General features: G+C 54.4%; 1 protein-coding gene across 2 annotated transcripts in view; it reads right to left on the reverse strand.

Annotated features, from left to right (window-relative positions):
• Window positions 1-376: 376 nt before the first annotated feature.
• TIMMDC1 (translocase of inner mitochondrial membrane domain containing 1) overlaps window positions 377-18376 on the reverse strand; it is a 61320-nt gene continuing 43320 nt past the window's right edge. For both annotated transcript variants that reach the window (XM_063956889.1, XM_063956888.1), the window contains exons 4-8: window positions 14651-14739; window positions 2673-2740; window positions 1106-1184; window positions 927-1037; window positions 377-856 (exon numbers count right to left, since the gene is read on the reverse strand). In XM_063956889.1, the coding sequence (XP_063812959.1) occupies window positions 706-856; window positions 927-1037; window positions 1106-1184; window positions 2673-2740; window positions 14651-14739 (498 nt within the window). In that variant the 3' untranslated portion in view covers window positions 377-705. The remainder of the gene's footprint in view (window positions 857-926; window positions 1038-1105; window positions 1185-2672; window positions 2741-14650; window positions 14740-18376) is intronic.

Genomic DNA, 18376 nt, shown 5'->3' on the forward strand with positions numbered 1-18376 from the left:
TTATACATTTTGAATGCTCGCCTTTTTTTGCCCATTAGTTCCTTAATCTTTCTGTTAAGCTACATTGGTTTTGCATTATTACTCCTTCGTTTGCTGCCCATGGGAAAGAATATGCCTCTATGTACAGTAAGGAGAGTAGCCCCATACCCCCAAGTATGTGTCACAGTTACCCTTTCCTAGATCGCACCAGGGAGACCCACGCGCAGTTACCGCTGGTGACGGAGGAGGCGCACCTGTAGTGATTACACCAATGATGCAGAATCACCGGCGACTGCCCAGCGCTGATCCGCAGGATGACTTTGCTTTCCTCTCTCTGCTCATGAAAGGGTTGATGCGTTCGTAATAAGGAACCCACTTCATCAGTCAGGACCACAGCTTACTTTTCAGTTTTGGACACAATATATTGTAAGAAAGAAGCCTCTGTACATATTATGGCACAAGTCATAGGTCTATAGTCTATTATCTGCCTTTCTACCCCCACCATACATGTAACACGTTCCCCTGGGACCAGAGAAGCTTCATGTGGAGATTGCGGCGTGGATTCTGTTCCTCATATTGCAGTGGGGTAGCGGGTCTTCCGCCCTCTCGCATCATGGTGACGGCGCGGCCACGTACACAGGCTCACGCCACATTATATGCTAGCATTACAGAACACGGATAACCGTACACGTGTGTCGGCGAGGCGGTGGCAGCTGTTCCGATGGGTCACGGTTCCTCGCTCTGCTGCGGGGCTGGGCCGGGGTTACTGGGCAAATTTAGCAGATGATTGATTCTCTCCGCCTCAGTCATGGCCGACTCTCTATCCGCCTGGCTCAGGTCCTTCACCACTGTGTCTGTGAGCTGAAGCTGGGCGGCCCTGCGGAGGAGAATACAGCGGTACAGTGTACAGCCGGTGCGCGGTCCTGACCCCCCGTATGTATACTCACCACTGCTGCAGATTACTCTCATATAACTCTCTCCGATGTCTGCGCTTCTGCTCATACAGATCCTCTCCTGTCAGAGTCTGTAACCCTGATATTACAGCTCCGAAGGGGACCCTGAGGACAGAGCCAGAGGTAAGTGACACAGAAACCAACACAGACTGTTCCCACTGAGCGTCACTTACCCACATAACGCTCCAATGACCGAGCCGCCAATCAGTCCCCGGAGTCCCAGATTCAGCCGGAACAGTCCCCCGGTGACCGCTGTGAGGGACAAAGCAAACTCTGTCCCATACTCATATGTGAGCACACACTACACAGACACTCACTCTACTGGCACACTACACAGACACTCATTCACACACTCACTCTGCCGGACACACTACACGGACACTCACTCACTCTACTGGCACACTATGCAGATACTCATTCACCCACTCACTCTGCCGGACACATAACATGGACACTCACTCTACTGGCACACTACACAGACACTCATTCACACACTCACTCTGCCGGGCACACTACACGGACACTCATTCACCCACTCACTCTGCCGGACACATAACATGAACACTCACTCTACCGGGCACACTGCCAAAACTGCACAGACACTCAGGGGGGGATTCAGAGTTGATTGCAGCTGTGCTAAATTCAGTCCCTGCCCCGTCGCACAAGCACAAAAGCATGGCACAGCGGCAATGCTTTTGTACTTCAGGAGTAGCTCCCAGGCCAGCACAGCTTTTGCGTGCTGGCCGGGAGCTACACGTCGCTTCCCGGGTCACGGTGGCTGCGTGACGTCACGCAGCCGCTGCGGACCGTACCCCACAGGGTCCGGACACGATTGCGCTGGCCGGACCCCACCCACAAAACGACGATCAAACGCTGCCGTGCCGCCCCCTCCCGCCCAGCGAACGCCTCTGCCTTTCAATCAGGCAGAGGCAATCGCTAGGCAACGACAGTCATCGGCTGTCAGCCATGCGCCGGCGCATTTCTGACCTGATTGCTGCGCTGCAATGAACGGCAGTCAGCGATCAGCTCAGAATGACCCCCCTCAGTCATTCTACCGCTCACACTACACAGACACTCATTCACACACTCACTCTGCCGACACACTCAGTCATTCTACTGCTCACACTACACAGACACTCATTCACACACTCACTCTGCCGCCACACTCAGTCATTCTACTGCTCACACTACACAGACACTCATTCACACACTCACTCTGCCGACACTCAGTCATTCTACTGCTCACACTACACAGACACTCATTCACACACTCACTCTGCCGGGCACACTACACGGACACTCATTCAGTCACTCATTCTACCGGACACACTGCACGGGCACTCAGTTACTCTACTTGGCACACTGCAGGGACACTCCGTCACTGACTCACTCTACCAGTCACTCACTCAGTCTACTGGGCACTCTGCACGGACACTCAATCACTTTCCTGGGCACATTGCAGGGACACTCAGTCACTGACTCACTCTGCCACAAACAGACACGCGTTCACTCTACCGCCCACACCGCAGGATCACGCAACACTATTACAGGACACTTTTACTACTCAGAGGGCACTTAAGCACACTCACTACACTGTGCTCACACTCATGATCATATGAGTCATAATCACAATGCAACAAGTCATTCTGCTCACACTCAGAAAGGTGTCTCTGTGTCATTTCCCAGAGTCAGATCATACATACAGACATACAAAACACATACACACACGTGTCACATTACCTCCAGCTACTGCAAAGTGAGTGATCGCAACTTTATCCCGATACGCTGACAGGCCGCAATTCACACTACTGGAAGACAGAGACCGAGACAGCAATAAGCTAGAGGGCGAGATTGCTGGGAAACAGGACAGAGGCCGGGAGCGAGAGGAGCAGAGAAACCGGACAGAGGCCGGGAGCGATAGGAGCAGAGAAACCGGACAGAGGCCGGGAGCGAGAGGTGCCGAGAAACAGGACAGAGGCCGGGAGCGAGAGGAGCAGAGAAACCGGACAGAGGCCGGGAGCGAGAGGTGCCGAGAAACCGGACAGAGGCCAGGAGCGAGAGGTGCCGAGAAACAGGACAGAAGCCGGGAGTGAGAGGAGCAGAAAAACAAAACAGAGGACGGGAGCGAGAGGAGCAGAGAAACCGGACAGACAGAGGCCGGGAGCGAGAGGAGCAGAGAAACCGGACAGAGGCCGGGAGCGAGAGGAGCAGAGAAACCGGACAGAGGCCGGGAGCGAGAGGTGCCGAGAAACAGGACAGAGGCCGGGAGCGAGAGGAGCAGAAAAACAAAACAGAGGCCGGGAGCGAGAGGTGCCGAGAAACCGGACAGAGGCCGGGAGCGAGAGGTGCCGAGAAACAGGACAGAGGCCGGGAGCGAGAGGAGCAAAGAAACCGGACAGAGGCCGGGAGTGAGAGGAGCAGAGAAACCGGACAGAGGCCGGGAGCGAGAGGTGCCGAGAAACAGGACAGAGGCCGGGAGCGAGAGGTGCCGAGAAACAGGACAGAGGCCGGGAGCGAGAGGAGCAGAGAAACAGGACAGACAGAGGCCGGGAGCGAGAGGAGCAGAGAAACAGGACAGAGGCCGGGAGCGAGAGGAGCAGAGAAACAGGACAGAGGCCGGGAGCGAGAGGAGCAGAGAAACAGGACAGAGGCCGGGAGCGAGAGGAGCAGAGAAACAGGACAGAGGCCGGGAGCGAGAGGAGCAGAGAAACAGGACAGAGGCTGGGAGCGAAAGGAGCCGAGAAACAGGACAGAGGCCGGGAGCGAGAGGAGCCGAGAAACAGGACAGAGGCCAGGAGCGAGAGGTGCCGAGAAACAGGACAGAGGCCGGGAGCGAGAGGTGCCGAGAAACAGGACAGAGGCCGGGAGCGAGAGGAGCAGAGAAACAGGACAGACAGAGGCCGGGAGCGAGAGGAGCAGAGAAACAGGACAGAGGCCGGAAGCGAGAGGAGCCGAAAAACAGGACAGAGGCCGGGAGAGAGAGGAGCCGAGAAACAGGACAGAGGCCGGGAGCGAGAGGAATAGAGAAACAGGACAGACAGAGGCCGGGAGCGAGAGGAGCAGAGAAACAGGACAGACAGAGGCCGGGAGCGAGAGGAGCAGAGAAACAGGACAGAGGCCGGGAGCGAGAGGAGCAGAGAAACAGGACAGAGGCCGGGAGCGAGAGGCGCAGAGAAACCGGACAGAGGCCGGCAGCGAGAGGAGCAGAGAAACAGGACAGAGGCCGGGAGCGAGAGGAGCCGAGAAACAGGACAGAGGCCCGGAGAAAGAGGTGCCGAGAAACAGGACAGAGGCCGGGAGCGAGAGGAGCAGAGAAACAGGACAGACAGAGGCCGGGAGCGAGAGGAGCAGAGAATTAGGACAGAGGCCGGGAGCGAGAGGAGTAGAGGAACAGGACAGACAGAGGCCGGGAGCGAGAGGAGCAGAGAAACAGGACAGACAGAGGCCGGGAGTGAGAGAATCAGAGAAACAGGACAGAGGCCGGGAGAAAGAGGTGCCGAGAAACAGGACAGAGGCCGGGAGCGAGAGGAGCAGAGAAACAGGACAGACAGAGGCCGGGAGCGAGAGGAGCAGAGAAACAGGACAGACGCCGGCAGCGAGAGGAGCCGAGAAACAGGACAGAGGCCCGGAGAAAGAGGTGCCGAGAAACAGGACAGAGGCCGGGAGCGAGAGGAGCAGAGAAACAGGACAGACAGAGGCCGGGAGCGAGAGGAGCAGAGAATTAGGACAGAGGCCGGGAGCGAGAGGAGCAGAGAAACAGGACAGACAGAGGCCGGGAGTGAGAGAAGCAGAGAAACAGGACAGAGGCTGGGAGCGAGAGGTACCGAGAAACAGGACAGAGGCCGGCAGCGAGAGGAGCAGAGAAACAGGACAGAGGCCGACAGCGAGAGGAGCAGAGAAACAGGACAGAGGCCGGGAGCGAGAGGAGCAGAGAAACAGGACAGAGGCCAGCAGCGAGAGGAGCAGAGAAACAGGACAGAGGCCGGCAGCGAGAGGAGCAGAGAAACAGGACAGAGGCAGGCAGCGAGAGGAGCAGAGAAACAGGACAGAGGCCGGCAGCGAGAGGAGCAGAGAAACAGGACAGAGGCCGGCAGCGAGAGGAGCAGAGAAACAGGACAGAGGCCGGCAGCGAGAGGAGCAGAGAAACAGGACAGAGGCCGGCAGCGAGAGGAGCAGAGAAACAGGACAGAGGCCGGGAGCGAGAGATCCCGTAAAGTAGGACTGGGAGTGAGAGGAGACAGATAACAGGACAGAGACAGGGAAAGGAGTAAGGGTCCAGTAATGGGCAACATAAAACGGTAAATCCTTTTCTCGTAGTCCGTAGAGGATGCTGGGGTCCACATTAGTACAATGGGGTATAGACGGGTCCACTAGGAGCCATTGGCACTTTAAGAGTTTGAGAGTGTGGGCTGGCTCCTCCCTCTATGCCCCTCCTACCAGACTCAGTCTAGAAACTGTGTCCGAGGAGACGGACATACTTCGAGAGAAGTAAATACACAGATAGAGGCGAGATTCATACCAGCTCACACACAAGGCAAACCAAGCTAACTAGCTGGAAACAACAGCAACAGCTGAGCAGGATTACTTACCAAGTAACAATGCAGTACATACCCAAAACTAAGCAGTACTGAACTAAATAACCACTGCAGGATAACGAAGCGCTGGGCGGGCGCTCAGCATCCTCTACGGACTATGAGAAAAGGATTTACCAGTAGGTAATTAAAATCCTATTTTCTCTTACGTCCTAGAGGATGCTAGGGTGCACATTAGTACCATGGGGATGTACCAAAGCTCCCAGAACGGGAGGGAGAACGCGGAGGCTCCTGAAGAACCAATTGACCAAACTTAAGATCCTCAGAGGCCAAAGTATCGAACTTGTAGAACTTTGCGAACGTGTTCGACCCCGACCAAGTAGCTGCACGGCAGAGTTGCAATGCCGAGACACCCTGGGCAGCCGCCCAGGAAGAGCCCACCTTACGAGCAGAATGGGCCTTAACAGACATAGGACACGGCAATCTTGCCGTAGAATACGCATGCTGGATAGTGAACCTGATCCAGCGAGAGATCGTCTGCTTAGAAGCAGGACACCCAATTTTCTTGGGATCACACAGGACAAACAGAGAGTCCGCTTTTCGGTGACGAGCAGTCCTCTTCACATAGATTTTTATAGACCTTACAACAGCTAAGGACTTTGCTGAAATTGAGGAGTCAGTCGCAACTGGCACCACAATAGGTTGGTTGATATGAAATGCCGACACAACCTTCGGAAGAAACTGCTGACGTGTCCGAAGCTCAACTCTATCTTCATTGAAGATCAAGTATTTTACAAAACGAAGCCCCCAACTCCGACACACGTCTAACAGAAGCTAAGGCCAACAAAGTAACAGCCTTCCACGTGAGAAACTTGACCTCAACCTCCTGTAGAGGCACAAACCAGTCCAACTGGGGAACTGCAACACCACGTTAAGATCCCAGGGCGCCGTAGGCAGTACAAAGGGAGGTTGGATGTGCAGAACTCTCTTCAAAAAAGTCTGAACCTCAAGGAGGGCAGCCAACTGTTTCTGGAAGAAAATGGATAGAGCCAAAATCTGGACATTTATGGATCCTAACCTCAGGCCCATATCCATATCTGCTTGCAGGAAGAGGAGAAAATGTCCCAGTTGAAACTCCACTGTAGGAAGCTTCTTGGACTCACACCAAGACACATTTTTTCCAAATACCATGGTAAGGTTTAGACATTACTCCTTTTCTAGCCTATATCAGGGTAGGAATGACCTTGTTCGGAATACCCTTCTGAGCTAGTCTCTGGCGTTCAACCTCCATGCTGTCAAACGTAACCATGGTAAGTCTTGATAGGCGAATGGCCCCTGCTGCAGCAGGTCCTCCCGAAGAGGAAGAAGCCTCAGCTCTTCTAGCAGTAGATCCAGAAGATCCGCGTACCAAGCCCTTCTTGGTCAGTGCGGAGCAATGAGGATTGCCTGAACTCCTTTTCTCTTTATGAGTTTGAGAACCCTTGGAATGAGTGGAAGTGGAGGAAACACGTACACCGACTGGAACACCCAGTGAGTCACTAGGGCGTCCACCACCACTGCTTGCGGGTTCCTCGACCTGGAACAATACCGCTGAAGCTGTTTGTTGAGACGAGAGGCCATCATGTCGATTTGGGGTACACCCCAAAGATCGGTTACCTCCTTAAACAACTCCGGATGGAGACCCCACTCCACTGGATGGAGATTGTGTCTGCTGAGGAAGTCCGCTTCCCAGTTGTCTACTTACGGAATGAAGATTGCTGCCAGCGCCAACGTTTGTTTTTCTGCCCAGAGGATGATTCTTGTTACCTCTGCCATTGCAGCTCTGCTCTTCGTTCCGCCCTGTCGGTTTATGCAAACCACTGTCGTTACATTGTCCGACTGTACTTGAACGGCCTGATTTCTCAGAAGATGGGCCACTTGGAGAAGACCGTTGTATACGGCTTTTAGTTCCAGAATGTTTATCGACAGCCCGGCTTCCAGACTTGACCACCTTCCTTGGAAGGTTTCCCCTTGAGTGACTGCGCCCCAGCCCCGGAGACTTGCTTCCGTGGACAGGAGGATGCAGTCCTGAATCCCGAACCTGCGGCCCTCCAGAAGGTGAGGTAATTGCAGCCGCCAAAGAAGTGAAATCCTGGCCTTTGGTGACAGACGTATTCTCTGGTGCATGTGTAGATGGGATCCCGACCACTTGTCCAGGAGATCCAGTTGGAAGGACCGAGCGTGAAACCTCCCATACTGCAGAGCCTCGTAAGAGGCCACCATCTTCCCCAGAAGGCGAATGCACTGATGAACGGACACCCGGGCTGGCTTCAGGACATCCCGGACCATTGATTGTATCACCAACGCTTTTTCCTCTGCACCTCCGTGTCGAGGATCATTCCCAGAAAGGACAACCTCCTGGTTGGTTCCAAATGTGATTTTGGGATATTCAGGATCCAAACATGTTCCTTGAGAAGCTGGGTCGTGAGAGTTATTGACTGAAATAGCTTCTCCTTGGATGATGCCTTTATCAGCAGATCGTCCAGATACGGAATTATGTTCCCCCCCTGTCTGCGTAGGAGAACCATCATTTCTGCCAATCACCTTGGTGAATACCCTCGGTGCTGTGGAGAGGCCGAATGGCAGGGCCTGGAACTGAAAATGACAGTCCAAAAGAGCGAATCGGAGATAAGCCTGATGCGGCAGCCAAATCGGAATGTGGAGGTACGCATCATTGATATCCAGGGATACCAGGAATTCCCCCTCTTTCAGACCTGATATCACTGCCCTTAGAGACTCCATTTTGAACTTGAACTCCCTCAGAAAGGGGTTTAGTAATTTTAAGTTCAGAATGGCCCTTACCGAACCATCTGGTTTCGGTACCACGAAAAGGTTTGAATAGTAACCTGTGTTCTGCATTTGAGGAGGGACTGGTACAATGACCTGTGCCTCCACCAACTTCTGGATGGCTCCCTGTAGGGTAGCCCTGTCTGCCGGCAAAGCTGGCAAGCCCGATGTGAAGAACCGATGAGGAGGGAGATCTTGAAATTCCAGCTGGTACCCGACCCCTGGGACACAATATCTAGTACCCAGGGGACCAGGTCGGATGACATCCAGACGTGACTGAAATGTCTGAGTCTTGCCCCCAACGTCCCTACCTCCAGGCTGCGCTGTCCACCGTCATGCAGAGGACTTTGTCGCACCTGAAGCAAGCTTCTGTTCTTGGGAACCTGCCGAAGCAGGTTTCTTGGATTTTGGTCGGCCCCCTCTAAAGATGGTGTAGGCCGGTGTGGTCTTTCTTGGTTTAGAAACCCGAAAGGACTGAGATGCAGGTTAAGAAAAAAGGTTTCTTCGTAGCCGGAGCTGCTGAGGGAAGAAAAGGGGACTTACCCGCTGTAGCCGTGGAGATCCGCGCATCCAATGCTTCCACAAAGAGAGCCTGACCTGTGTAGGGTAGGGTCGCCACACCTCTTATGGATTCCGCGTCGGCAGACCACTGGTGCAGCCACAGTCCTCGACGAGCTGAGACGGACATGGAAGAAATTCCTGAAGCCATTGCACCCAGGTCTTTCATGGATTCCACCATAAAACCTGCAGAATCCTGAATGTTACAGAGAAACAATTCAATGTCACTCTTATCTAACGTATCCAAATCCTCAAGTAACGTGCCTGACCACTTTACTATAGCTTTGGAAATCCATGCACAGGCAATAGTAGGACGTAGAATCGCCCCTGAAGCCGTGTATATGGATTTCAGCGTAGTATCAATCTTGCGATCAGCCGGCTCCTTTAAGGCGGTAGATCCTGGGACAGGTAAAACCTTTTTTTGAGAGTCTGGATACAGACGCATCCACTATGGGAGGGTTTTCCCATTTCTTTCTATCCTCCTCAGGGAAGGGGAAAGCAACCAGACACCTCTCCTAGGGATCTGGATTTTTTTTATCTGGGTTTTCCCATGCTTTTTCAAATATAGCATTTCATTCCTTAGACCATGGGTTCCCAAACTGTGCGCCGCGGCTCCCTGGGGTGCCGCAGCGCTGTCACAGGGGAGCCGCACCATGAAGTTAGCCGGAGGATGGAAGGGGAGACTGTGTGCTGCATGAGCGGCGGCCGGGCAGTGAGGAGTCAGCCGGGTTCCGGGGAGTGCTGGCGGCAGGGCAGAGCGGCCGTCCAGTGTGTGTAGTTAGCCGGGGGGGGGGGAGGAAGTGCGGGGACAGGAGCGGCCATCTAGTATGTAATCAGCGGAGGGGGGGGAGCACGGGCGGCTCGAGCGGCCGTCTGGAGCGGGGGGGAGAGGAGAGCGCGGCCATCTCGTAAGTGATCAGCGGGGGGGGAGCGCGGGCGGCTGGAGCTAGGTGCTGCCGAAGTCAGCCGTGATGTGTAATCAGCTGGCGCCGTGGGGGGGGGGGGGGGTGCGGGATGTCTGCGGCTAGTTCAACGGCTGCAGGGGGGGAATGTCACTGGTCACAGAGTCACCCGGCGGGGGGATGTTGTGCTCTCAGGTGCAGGGGGGGTGTAACCGATGACTGGAGTCACCCGGCAGGGATGGGTTGGTGTTGTACGGGATGTGTTTGTGTGCACGGGGAACCTGTGAGTGTAATCAGTGGAGAATGCAAGCAGGCTGGAGTGGCCAAGTAGTGCGCTCCAGTGACCAAGGAGTCCGCTGGGCAAGGATCCTGACGGCTCATTGAAGTACTGGCCGGCGTGACAGAGGAGCTGGCTGAAAAAGTGAGTAAAATATTAATATATGATACTGTGGGCGGGATGTACTAAGCGGAAAATGCGGTAAACTCCCTGTTTACCGCATTTTCCTAATGTACTAACCCCCGGCCGGCAGGACAGCGCCGCGGCGGGGTACGAAGCCTATGGGCTTCTCTCCGCGGCGCTGTGTGAGGGATCCGATCGGATCCCTCCCAGCATGCCCTGCGGCCGCCCCCATCACCCCGCGCATGCGCAGACTGACTTCTGGGGCCGAATCCCGGAAGTCAGGCTGTCGCTGCGCATCGCGGAGGACAGCTCTTATCGGAAGAGCTGTCCTCTGCAATGCTGATCGCATATGTTAGTACATATGTGATCAGCATCGTGGGGCAGGGCGGCGATGTACATTAGTACATCCCGCCCCTCATGTGAGATGCTGCATAGGGAAATCTATAGGAGGGGGGTGCCTGCTGTAAGTGACTTAAGGGGCCTACACACTCGGCGACCCGCCGCCGAGCTGCCCGACAGCCGATATGGCCGTCAAACGACCCGGTGGCAGAGGGGGAGGTGACGGGGGGGAGTGGAAGTTTCTTCACTCCCCCCGTCACCCGGTTCCATAGCCCTGCATGCTAATTTGGACGAGATTGTCCATAATGGCCTGCAGGTATGAGCGAGCCGGCACCAACGATGAACGAGCGCTGGGCCGCGCATCGTTCATCGGTGGTGCCTACACACTGAAAGATATGAACGAGTTCTCATTCATTAATGAACGAGAACGTTCATATTGTTCAGTAAAATCTTTAAGTGTGTATGTAGGGCTCTTTATGTGACGACAAGCTGGTAAGCAGGTGGGGGGTGGGGGGCTGGTCTTGGTGCATGGATGCACAGGAGCCTTTTTAGATTGATTTATTTGACTGCAAAAAAACCTGTTATTTTATACAAAGCCTGTTTTTTTTTTTTAAATGAATGCAGGTGCAGGTGACCAGTATCGCACTGCAAAAAGACATAGGGGGTCATTCCGAGTTGATCGCTAGCTGCATTAATTCGCTGTGCAGCGATGAGGCTAAAAAATGGCACTTCTGCGACCCAACTACTTTAAAAAAGGGACAGTTTGGTAAATATTTTGGCGTAAGGGTGCCTTGAAAAAGTCAGGGATACCCAAAGGGTGCCTTGGACTAAAAAAGTTTGGGAACCACTGCCTTAGACGCAGAGAAGGTTAGCGAGGCTTTCTTACTATCAGTGAAGTAAGCCTCCTCAACCTGCTCAGGTGTTGTGTCAGTAATATTCAACACATCTCTAATAGCCTCTATCACCAACTGCACCCCTTTTGCAAGAGATGCGGCCCCCTGAGCACATCCCCATCACTGTCTGCCGTGTCAGAGTCGGTATCCGTGTCGTCTTGCATGATCTGGACAAGAGCACGTTTGTGGGAACCCACAGAGGGGGGCCTGAGGTAACAGAACCGGACCAAACTGCCACAGAGCTCTGTAATACCCGAGTCACAGATTCCTTCTGAGCAACCCTAGCAGAAATCTGAGAAATCATAGATTTGATAGAGGATAACCATTCCGGCTCCCTTGCTGGTATCTGCGCTACAACAGTGCAATCCTGATTACATGGAATGGGATCATCCTGAGAGGACATATCCTCTGCAGCATATGGCACAGAGTCCCTGGACATAGCTGAATGGAAACCCCAAACACTCCACACACACACAGGGGATACAGACAGAGTTTCCCCCCTGAGAATAGCAAGAGAGACACAGAGATCAGAGCCAACCCACACACAGCGCTGTTATATATAAAGGACACCCCTTATCAGCGCCCACTGTGTACTGTAATAGTTACACAGATCTAATTCAGCGCCTCCCCCCTTCTACAACCCCCTGGTACCACCGCACAGGATAGCTGGAGTTGCTTTGAGGGACAGTTCTGTCAGCGTCTGTGTACAGGAACTGCAGGCAGGAAAATGGCGCTGAACGCTGCTGGGTCGGCTCTGAGGAGAAGCTCCGCCCCTTGAAGATGGCACGTCTTCCCACACAAATTCTTTATACTGAACTGAGGACCCCGTCGCAAGGCGGGGGATTTCGTCCCCTGTGAGCGTTTGAGTACGGAGGATTGTGACGCTAGCCTGGGGATTCAGTCTCAGGTTAGCGTCTCTGACCAGTGTAGGGTATTAGGTCCCTGCCTCAGGACGCCCCTCAAAGCACCAACACTGTGTGCCGCTGAGCCTTCCCGGAGCGCAGCCGCTCAGAGCTGCGCTCCTACCCTTGTGCCGCCATATCTCTCGCCTCTTCTGATCTTCTGGCTCTGTAAGGGGGTGGGGGCATGTTGCCGGGGTGAGCGATCACCTGTGGCGGGGAACGTTCGATCCCCTCAGGAGCTCAGTGCCCTGTCAGCAGAGATAGTGACTCAGACCCCGCAGGGCGGACACTACTCCCCCCCTCAGTCCCTCGCTGCAGGGAAGCTGTTGCCAGCAGCCTCCCTGTGCCTTAACTCTAACAAAAATAATAAAACTAAAAGAACTCCAATGGAGCTCCCCTAGCTGTGAGCGGCTCCTCCGGGCACATTTTCTAAACTGAGTCTGGTAGGAGGGGCATAGAGGGAGGAGCCAGCCCACACTATTAAACTCTTAAAGTGTCAATGGCTCCTGGTGGACCAGTCTATACCCCATGGTACTAATATGGACCCCAGCAAACTCTAGGACGTAAGAGAAAGATAAATGAGCGGAATTAGCATTAACAGGTGCAAAGCATCGAGGAAAAGAGAGAAGGGATTACCAGGGAAGGGGAGACGGAGAAGGGATTACCAGGGAAGGGGAGACGGAGAAGGGAATACCAGGGAAGGGGAGACGGAGAAGGGATTACCAGGGAAGGGGAGACGGAGAAGGGATTACCAGGAAAGGGGAGAAGGGATTACCAGGGAAGAGGAGACGGAGAAGGGATTACCAGGGAAGGGGAGAAGGAGAAGGGATTACCAGGGAAGGGGAGACTGAGAAGGAGAAGGGATTACCAGGGAAGAGGAGACGGAGAAGGGATTACCAGGGAAGGGGAGACGGAGAAGGGATTACCAGGGAAGGGGAGACGGAGAAGGGATTACCAGGGAAAGGGAGACGGAGAAGGGATTACCAGGGAAGGGGAGACGGAGAAGGGATTACCAGGGAAGGGGAGACGGAGAAGGAGAAGGGATTACCAGGGAAGGGGAGACGGAGAAGGGATTACCAGGGAAGAGGAGACGGAGAAGGGATTACCAGGGAAGGGGAGACGGAGAAGGGATTACCAGGAAAGGGGAGACGGAGAAGGGATTACCAGGGAAGGGGAGACGGAGAAGGGATTACCAGGGAAGGGGAGACTGAGAAGGGATTACCAGGGAAGGGGAGACTGAGAAGGGATTACCAGGGAAGGGGAGACGGAGAAGGGATTACCAGGGAAGGGGAGAAGGAGAAGGGATTACCAGGGAAGGGGAGACTGAGAAGGGATTACCAGGGAAGGGGAGACGGAGAAGGGATTACCAGGGAAGGGGAGACGGAGAAGGAGAAGGGATTACCAGGGAAGAGGAGACGGAGAAGGGATTACCAGGAAAGGGGAGACGGAGAAGGGATTACCAGGGAAGGGGAGACGGAGAAGGGATTACCAGGGAAGGGGAGACTGAGAAGGAGAAGGGATTACCAGGGAAGAGGAGACGGAGAAGGGATTACCAGGGAAGGGGAGACGGAGAAGGGATTACCAGGGAAGGGGAGACGGAGAAGGGATTACCAGGGAAGGGGAGACGGAGAAGGGATTACCAGGGAAGGGGAGACTGAGAAGGAGAAGGGATTACCAGGGAAGGGGAGAAGGAGAAGGGATTACCAGGGAAGGGGAGACGGAGAAGGGATTACCAGGGAAGGGGAGACGGAGAAGGAGAAGGGATTACCAGGGAAGGGGAGACGGAGAAGGGATTACCAGGGAAGGGGAGACGGAGAAGGGATTACCAGGGAAGAGGAGACGGAGAAGGGATTACCAGGGAAGGGGAGACGGAGAAGGGATTACCAGGGAAGGGGAAACGGAGAAGGGATTACCAGGGAAGGGGAGACTGAGAAGGAGAAGGGATTACCAGGAAAGGGGAGACGGAGAAGGGATTACCAGGGAAGGGGAGACGGAGAAGGGATTACCAGGGAAGGGGAGACGGAGAAGGGATTACCAGGGAAGGGGAGACGGAGAAGGGATTACCAGGGAAGGGGAGACTGAGAAGGAGAAGGGATTACCAGGAAAGGGGAGACTGAGAAGGAGAAGGGATTACCAGGAAAGGGGAGACGGAGAAGGGATTACCAGGGAAGGGGAGACGGAGAAGGGATTACCAGGGAAGGGGATATGGAGAAGGGATTACCAGGGAAGGGGAGACGGAGAAGGGATTACCAGGGAAGGGGAGACGGAGAAGGGATTACCAGGAAAGGGGAGACGGAGAAGGGATTACCAGGGAAGTAGGAGAAATGAAGATGAGAATATGGTAACAGAATAGGGACCAAACTTACTTAAAAATGGTAACAAACGCTGCAATTCTCCAGCCCCAGCGGAACCCATAGCGAACAAATCCTCGATTAGCTGCATGTCGCGCTGATATCTAGGGATACATGGAACAGTCAGGAGATTCAGGAAGGGGTGTTCCGGGGCCACACGGAAGACACAGGTAATGGAGGGGGGGATACATGTGATGTGCTGGGGACACATGGAAGACACAGGTAATGGGGGGATACGTGTGATGTGCTGGGGACACATGGAAGACACAGGTAATGGGGGGGGATACGTGTGATGTGCTGGGGACACATGGAAGACACAGGTAATGGGGGGGATACGTGTGATGTGCTGGGGACACATGGAAGACACAGGTAATGGGGGGATACGTGTGATGTGCTGGGGACACATGGAAGACACAGGTAATGGGGGGGGGGGGATACGTGTGATGTGCTGGGGACACATGGAAGACACAGATAATGGGGGGGGGGGGATACGTGTGATGTGCTGGGGACACATGGAAGACACAGGTAATGGGGGGGGATACGTGTGATGTGCTGGGGACACATGGAAGACACAGATAATGGGGGGAAACGTGTGATGTGCTGGGGACACATGGAAGACACAGGTAATGGGGGGATACGTGTGATGTGCTGGTGACACATGGAAGACACAGGTAATGGGGGGGGATACGTGTTATGTGCCGGGGACACATGGAAGACAAAGGTAATGGGGGGATACGTGTGATGTGCCGGGGACACATGGAAGACAAAGGTAATGGGGGGATACGTGTGATGTGCTGGTGACACATGGAAGACACAGGTAATGGGGGGGGATACGTGTTATGTGCCGGGGACACATGGAAGACACAGGTAATGGGGGGGGATACGTGTGATGTGCTGGTGACACATGGAAGACACAGGTAGTGGGGGGGATACGTGTGATGTGCTGGGGACACATGGAAGACACAGGTAATGGGGGGATACGTGTGATGTGCTGGTGACACATGGAAGACACAGGTAATGGGGGGGATACGTGTAATGTGCCGGGGCCACACGGAAGACACAGGTAATGGGGGGGGGGGGGGGGATACGTGTGATGTGCTGGGGACACATGGAAGACACAGGTAATGGGGGGATACGTGTGATGTGCTGGGGACACATGGAAGACACATGTAATGGGGGGGGATACGTGTGATGTGCTGGGGACACATGGAAGACACAGGTAATTGGGGGATACGTGTGATGTGCTGGGGACACATGGAAGACACAGGTAATGGGGGGATACGTGTGATGTGCTGGGGACACATGGAAGACACAGGTAATGGGGGGGGGATACGTGTGATGTGCTGGGGACACACGGAAGACACATGTAATGGGGGGATACGTGTGATGTGCTGGGGACACATGGAAGACACAGGTAATGGGGGGGGGATACGTGTGATGTGCTGGGGACACATGGAAGACACAGGTAATGGGGGGATACGTGTGATGTGCTGGGGACACATGGAAGACACAGGTAATGGGGGGGATACGTGTGATGTGCTGGGGACACATGGAAGACACAAGTAATGGAGGGATACGTGTGATGTGCTGGGGACACATGGAAGACACAGGTAATGGGGGGATACGTGTGATGTGCTGGGGACACATGGAAGACACAGGTAATGGGGGGGATACGTGTGATGTGCTGGGGACACATGGAAGACACAGGTAATGGGGGGATACGTGTGATGTGCTGGGGACACATGGAAGACACATGTAATGGGGGGGATACGTGTGATGTGCTGGGGACACATGGAAGACACAGGTAATGGGGGGGATACGTGTGATGTGCTGGGGACACATGGAAGACACAGGTAATGGGGGGGGGGATACGTGTGATGTGCTGGGTACACATGGAAGACACAGGTAATGGGGGGATACGTGTGATGAGCTGGGGACACATGGAAGACACAGGTAATTGGGGGATACGTGTGATGTGCTGGGGACACATGGAAGACACAGGTAATTGGGGGATACGTGTGATGTGCTGGGGACACATGGAAGACACAGGTAATGGGGGGATACGTGTGATGTGCTGGGGACACATGGAAGACACAGGTAATGGGGGGGATACGTGTGATGTGCTGGGGACACATGGAAGACACAAGTAATGGAGGGATACGTGTGATGTGCTGGGGACACATGGAAGACACAGGTAATGGGGGGATACGTGTGATGTGCTGGGGACACATGGAAGACACAGGTAATGGGGGGGATACGTGTGATGTGCTGGGGACACATGGAAGACACAGGTAATGGGGGGATACGTGTGATGTGCTGGGGACACATGGAAGACACATGTAATGGGGGGGGATACGTGTGATGTGCTGGGGACACATGGAAGACACAGGTAATTGGGGGATACGTGTGATGTGCTGGGGACACATGGAAGACACAGGTAATGGGGGGATACGTGTGATGTGTCGGGGACACATGGAAGACACAGGTAATGGGGGGATACGTGTGATGAGCTGGGGACACATGGAAGACACATGTAATGGGGGGATACGTGTGATGTGCTGGGGACACATGGAAGACACAGGTAATGGGGGGGGGATACGTGTGATGTGCTGGGGACACACGGAAGACACATGTAATGGGGGGATACGTGTGATGTGCTGGGGACACATGGAAGACACAGGTAATGGGGGGGGGATACGTGTGATGTGCTGGGGACACATGGAAGACACAGGTAATGGGGGGATACGTGTGATGTGCTGGGGACACATGGAAGACACAGGTAATGGGGGGATACGTGTGATGTGCTGGGGACACATGGAAGACACAGGTAATGGGGGGGATACGTGTGATGTGCTGGGGACACATGGAAGACACAGGTAATGGGGGGGATACGTGTGATGTGCTGGGGACACATGGAAGACACAGGTAATGGGGGGGGGGATACGTGTGATGAGCTGGGGACACATGGAAGACACAGGTAATGGGGGGATACGTGTGATGTGCTGGGGACACATGGAAGACACAGGTAATGGGGGGGATACGTGTGATGTGCTGGGGACACATGGAAGACACAGGTAATGGGGGGGGGGATACGTGTGATGTGCTGGGGACACATGGAAGACACAGGTAATGGGGGGGATACGTGTGATGTGCTGGGGACACATGGAAGACACAGGTAATGGGGGGGGGGATACGTGTGATGTGCTGGGGATACATGGAAGACACAGGTAATGGGGGGATACGTGTAATGTGCTGGGGACACATGGAAGACACAGGTAATGGGGGGATACGTGTGATGTGCTGGGGACACATGGAAGACACAGGTAATGGGGGGGATACGTGTGATGTGCTGGGGATACATGGAAGACACAGGTAATGGGGGGATACGTGTAATGTGCTGGGTACACATGGAAGACACAGGTAATGGGGGGATACGTGTGATGAGCTGGGGACACATGGAAGACACAGGTAATGGGGGGATACGTGTGATGTGCTGGGGACACATGGAAGACACAGGTAATGGGGGGGATACGTGTAATGTGCTGGGTACACATGGAAGACACAGGTAATGGGGGGATACGTGTGATGAGCTGGGGACACATGGAAGACACAGGTAATGGGGGGATACGTGTGATGTGCTGGGGACACATGGAAGACACAGGTAATGGGGGGGATACGTGTGATGTGCTGGGGATACATGGAAGACACAGGTAATGGGGGGGATACGTGTGATGTGCTGGG

The sequence above is a fragment of the Pseudophryne corroboree genome, chromosome 2, assembly GCF_028390025.1.
Source record: "Pseudophryne corroboree isolate aPseCor3 chromosome 2, aPseCor3.hap2, whole genome shotgun sequence".
Lineage (NCBI taxonomy): Eukaryota > Metazoa > Chordata > Amphibia > Anura > Myobatrachidae > Pseudophryne > Pseudophryne corroboree.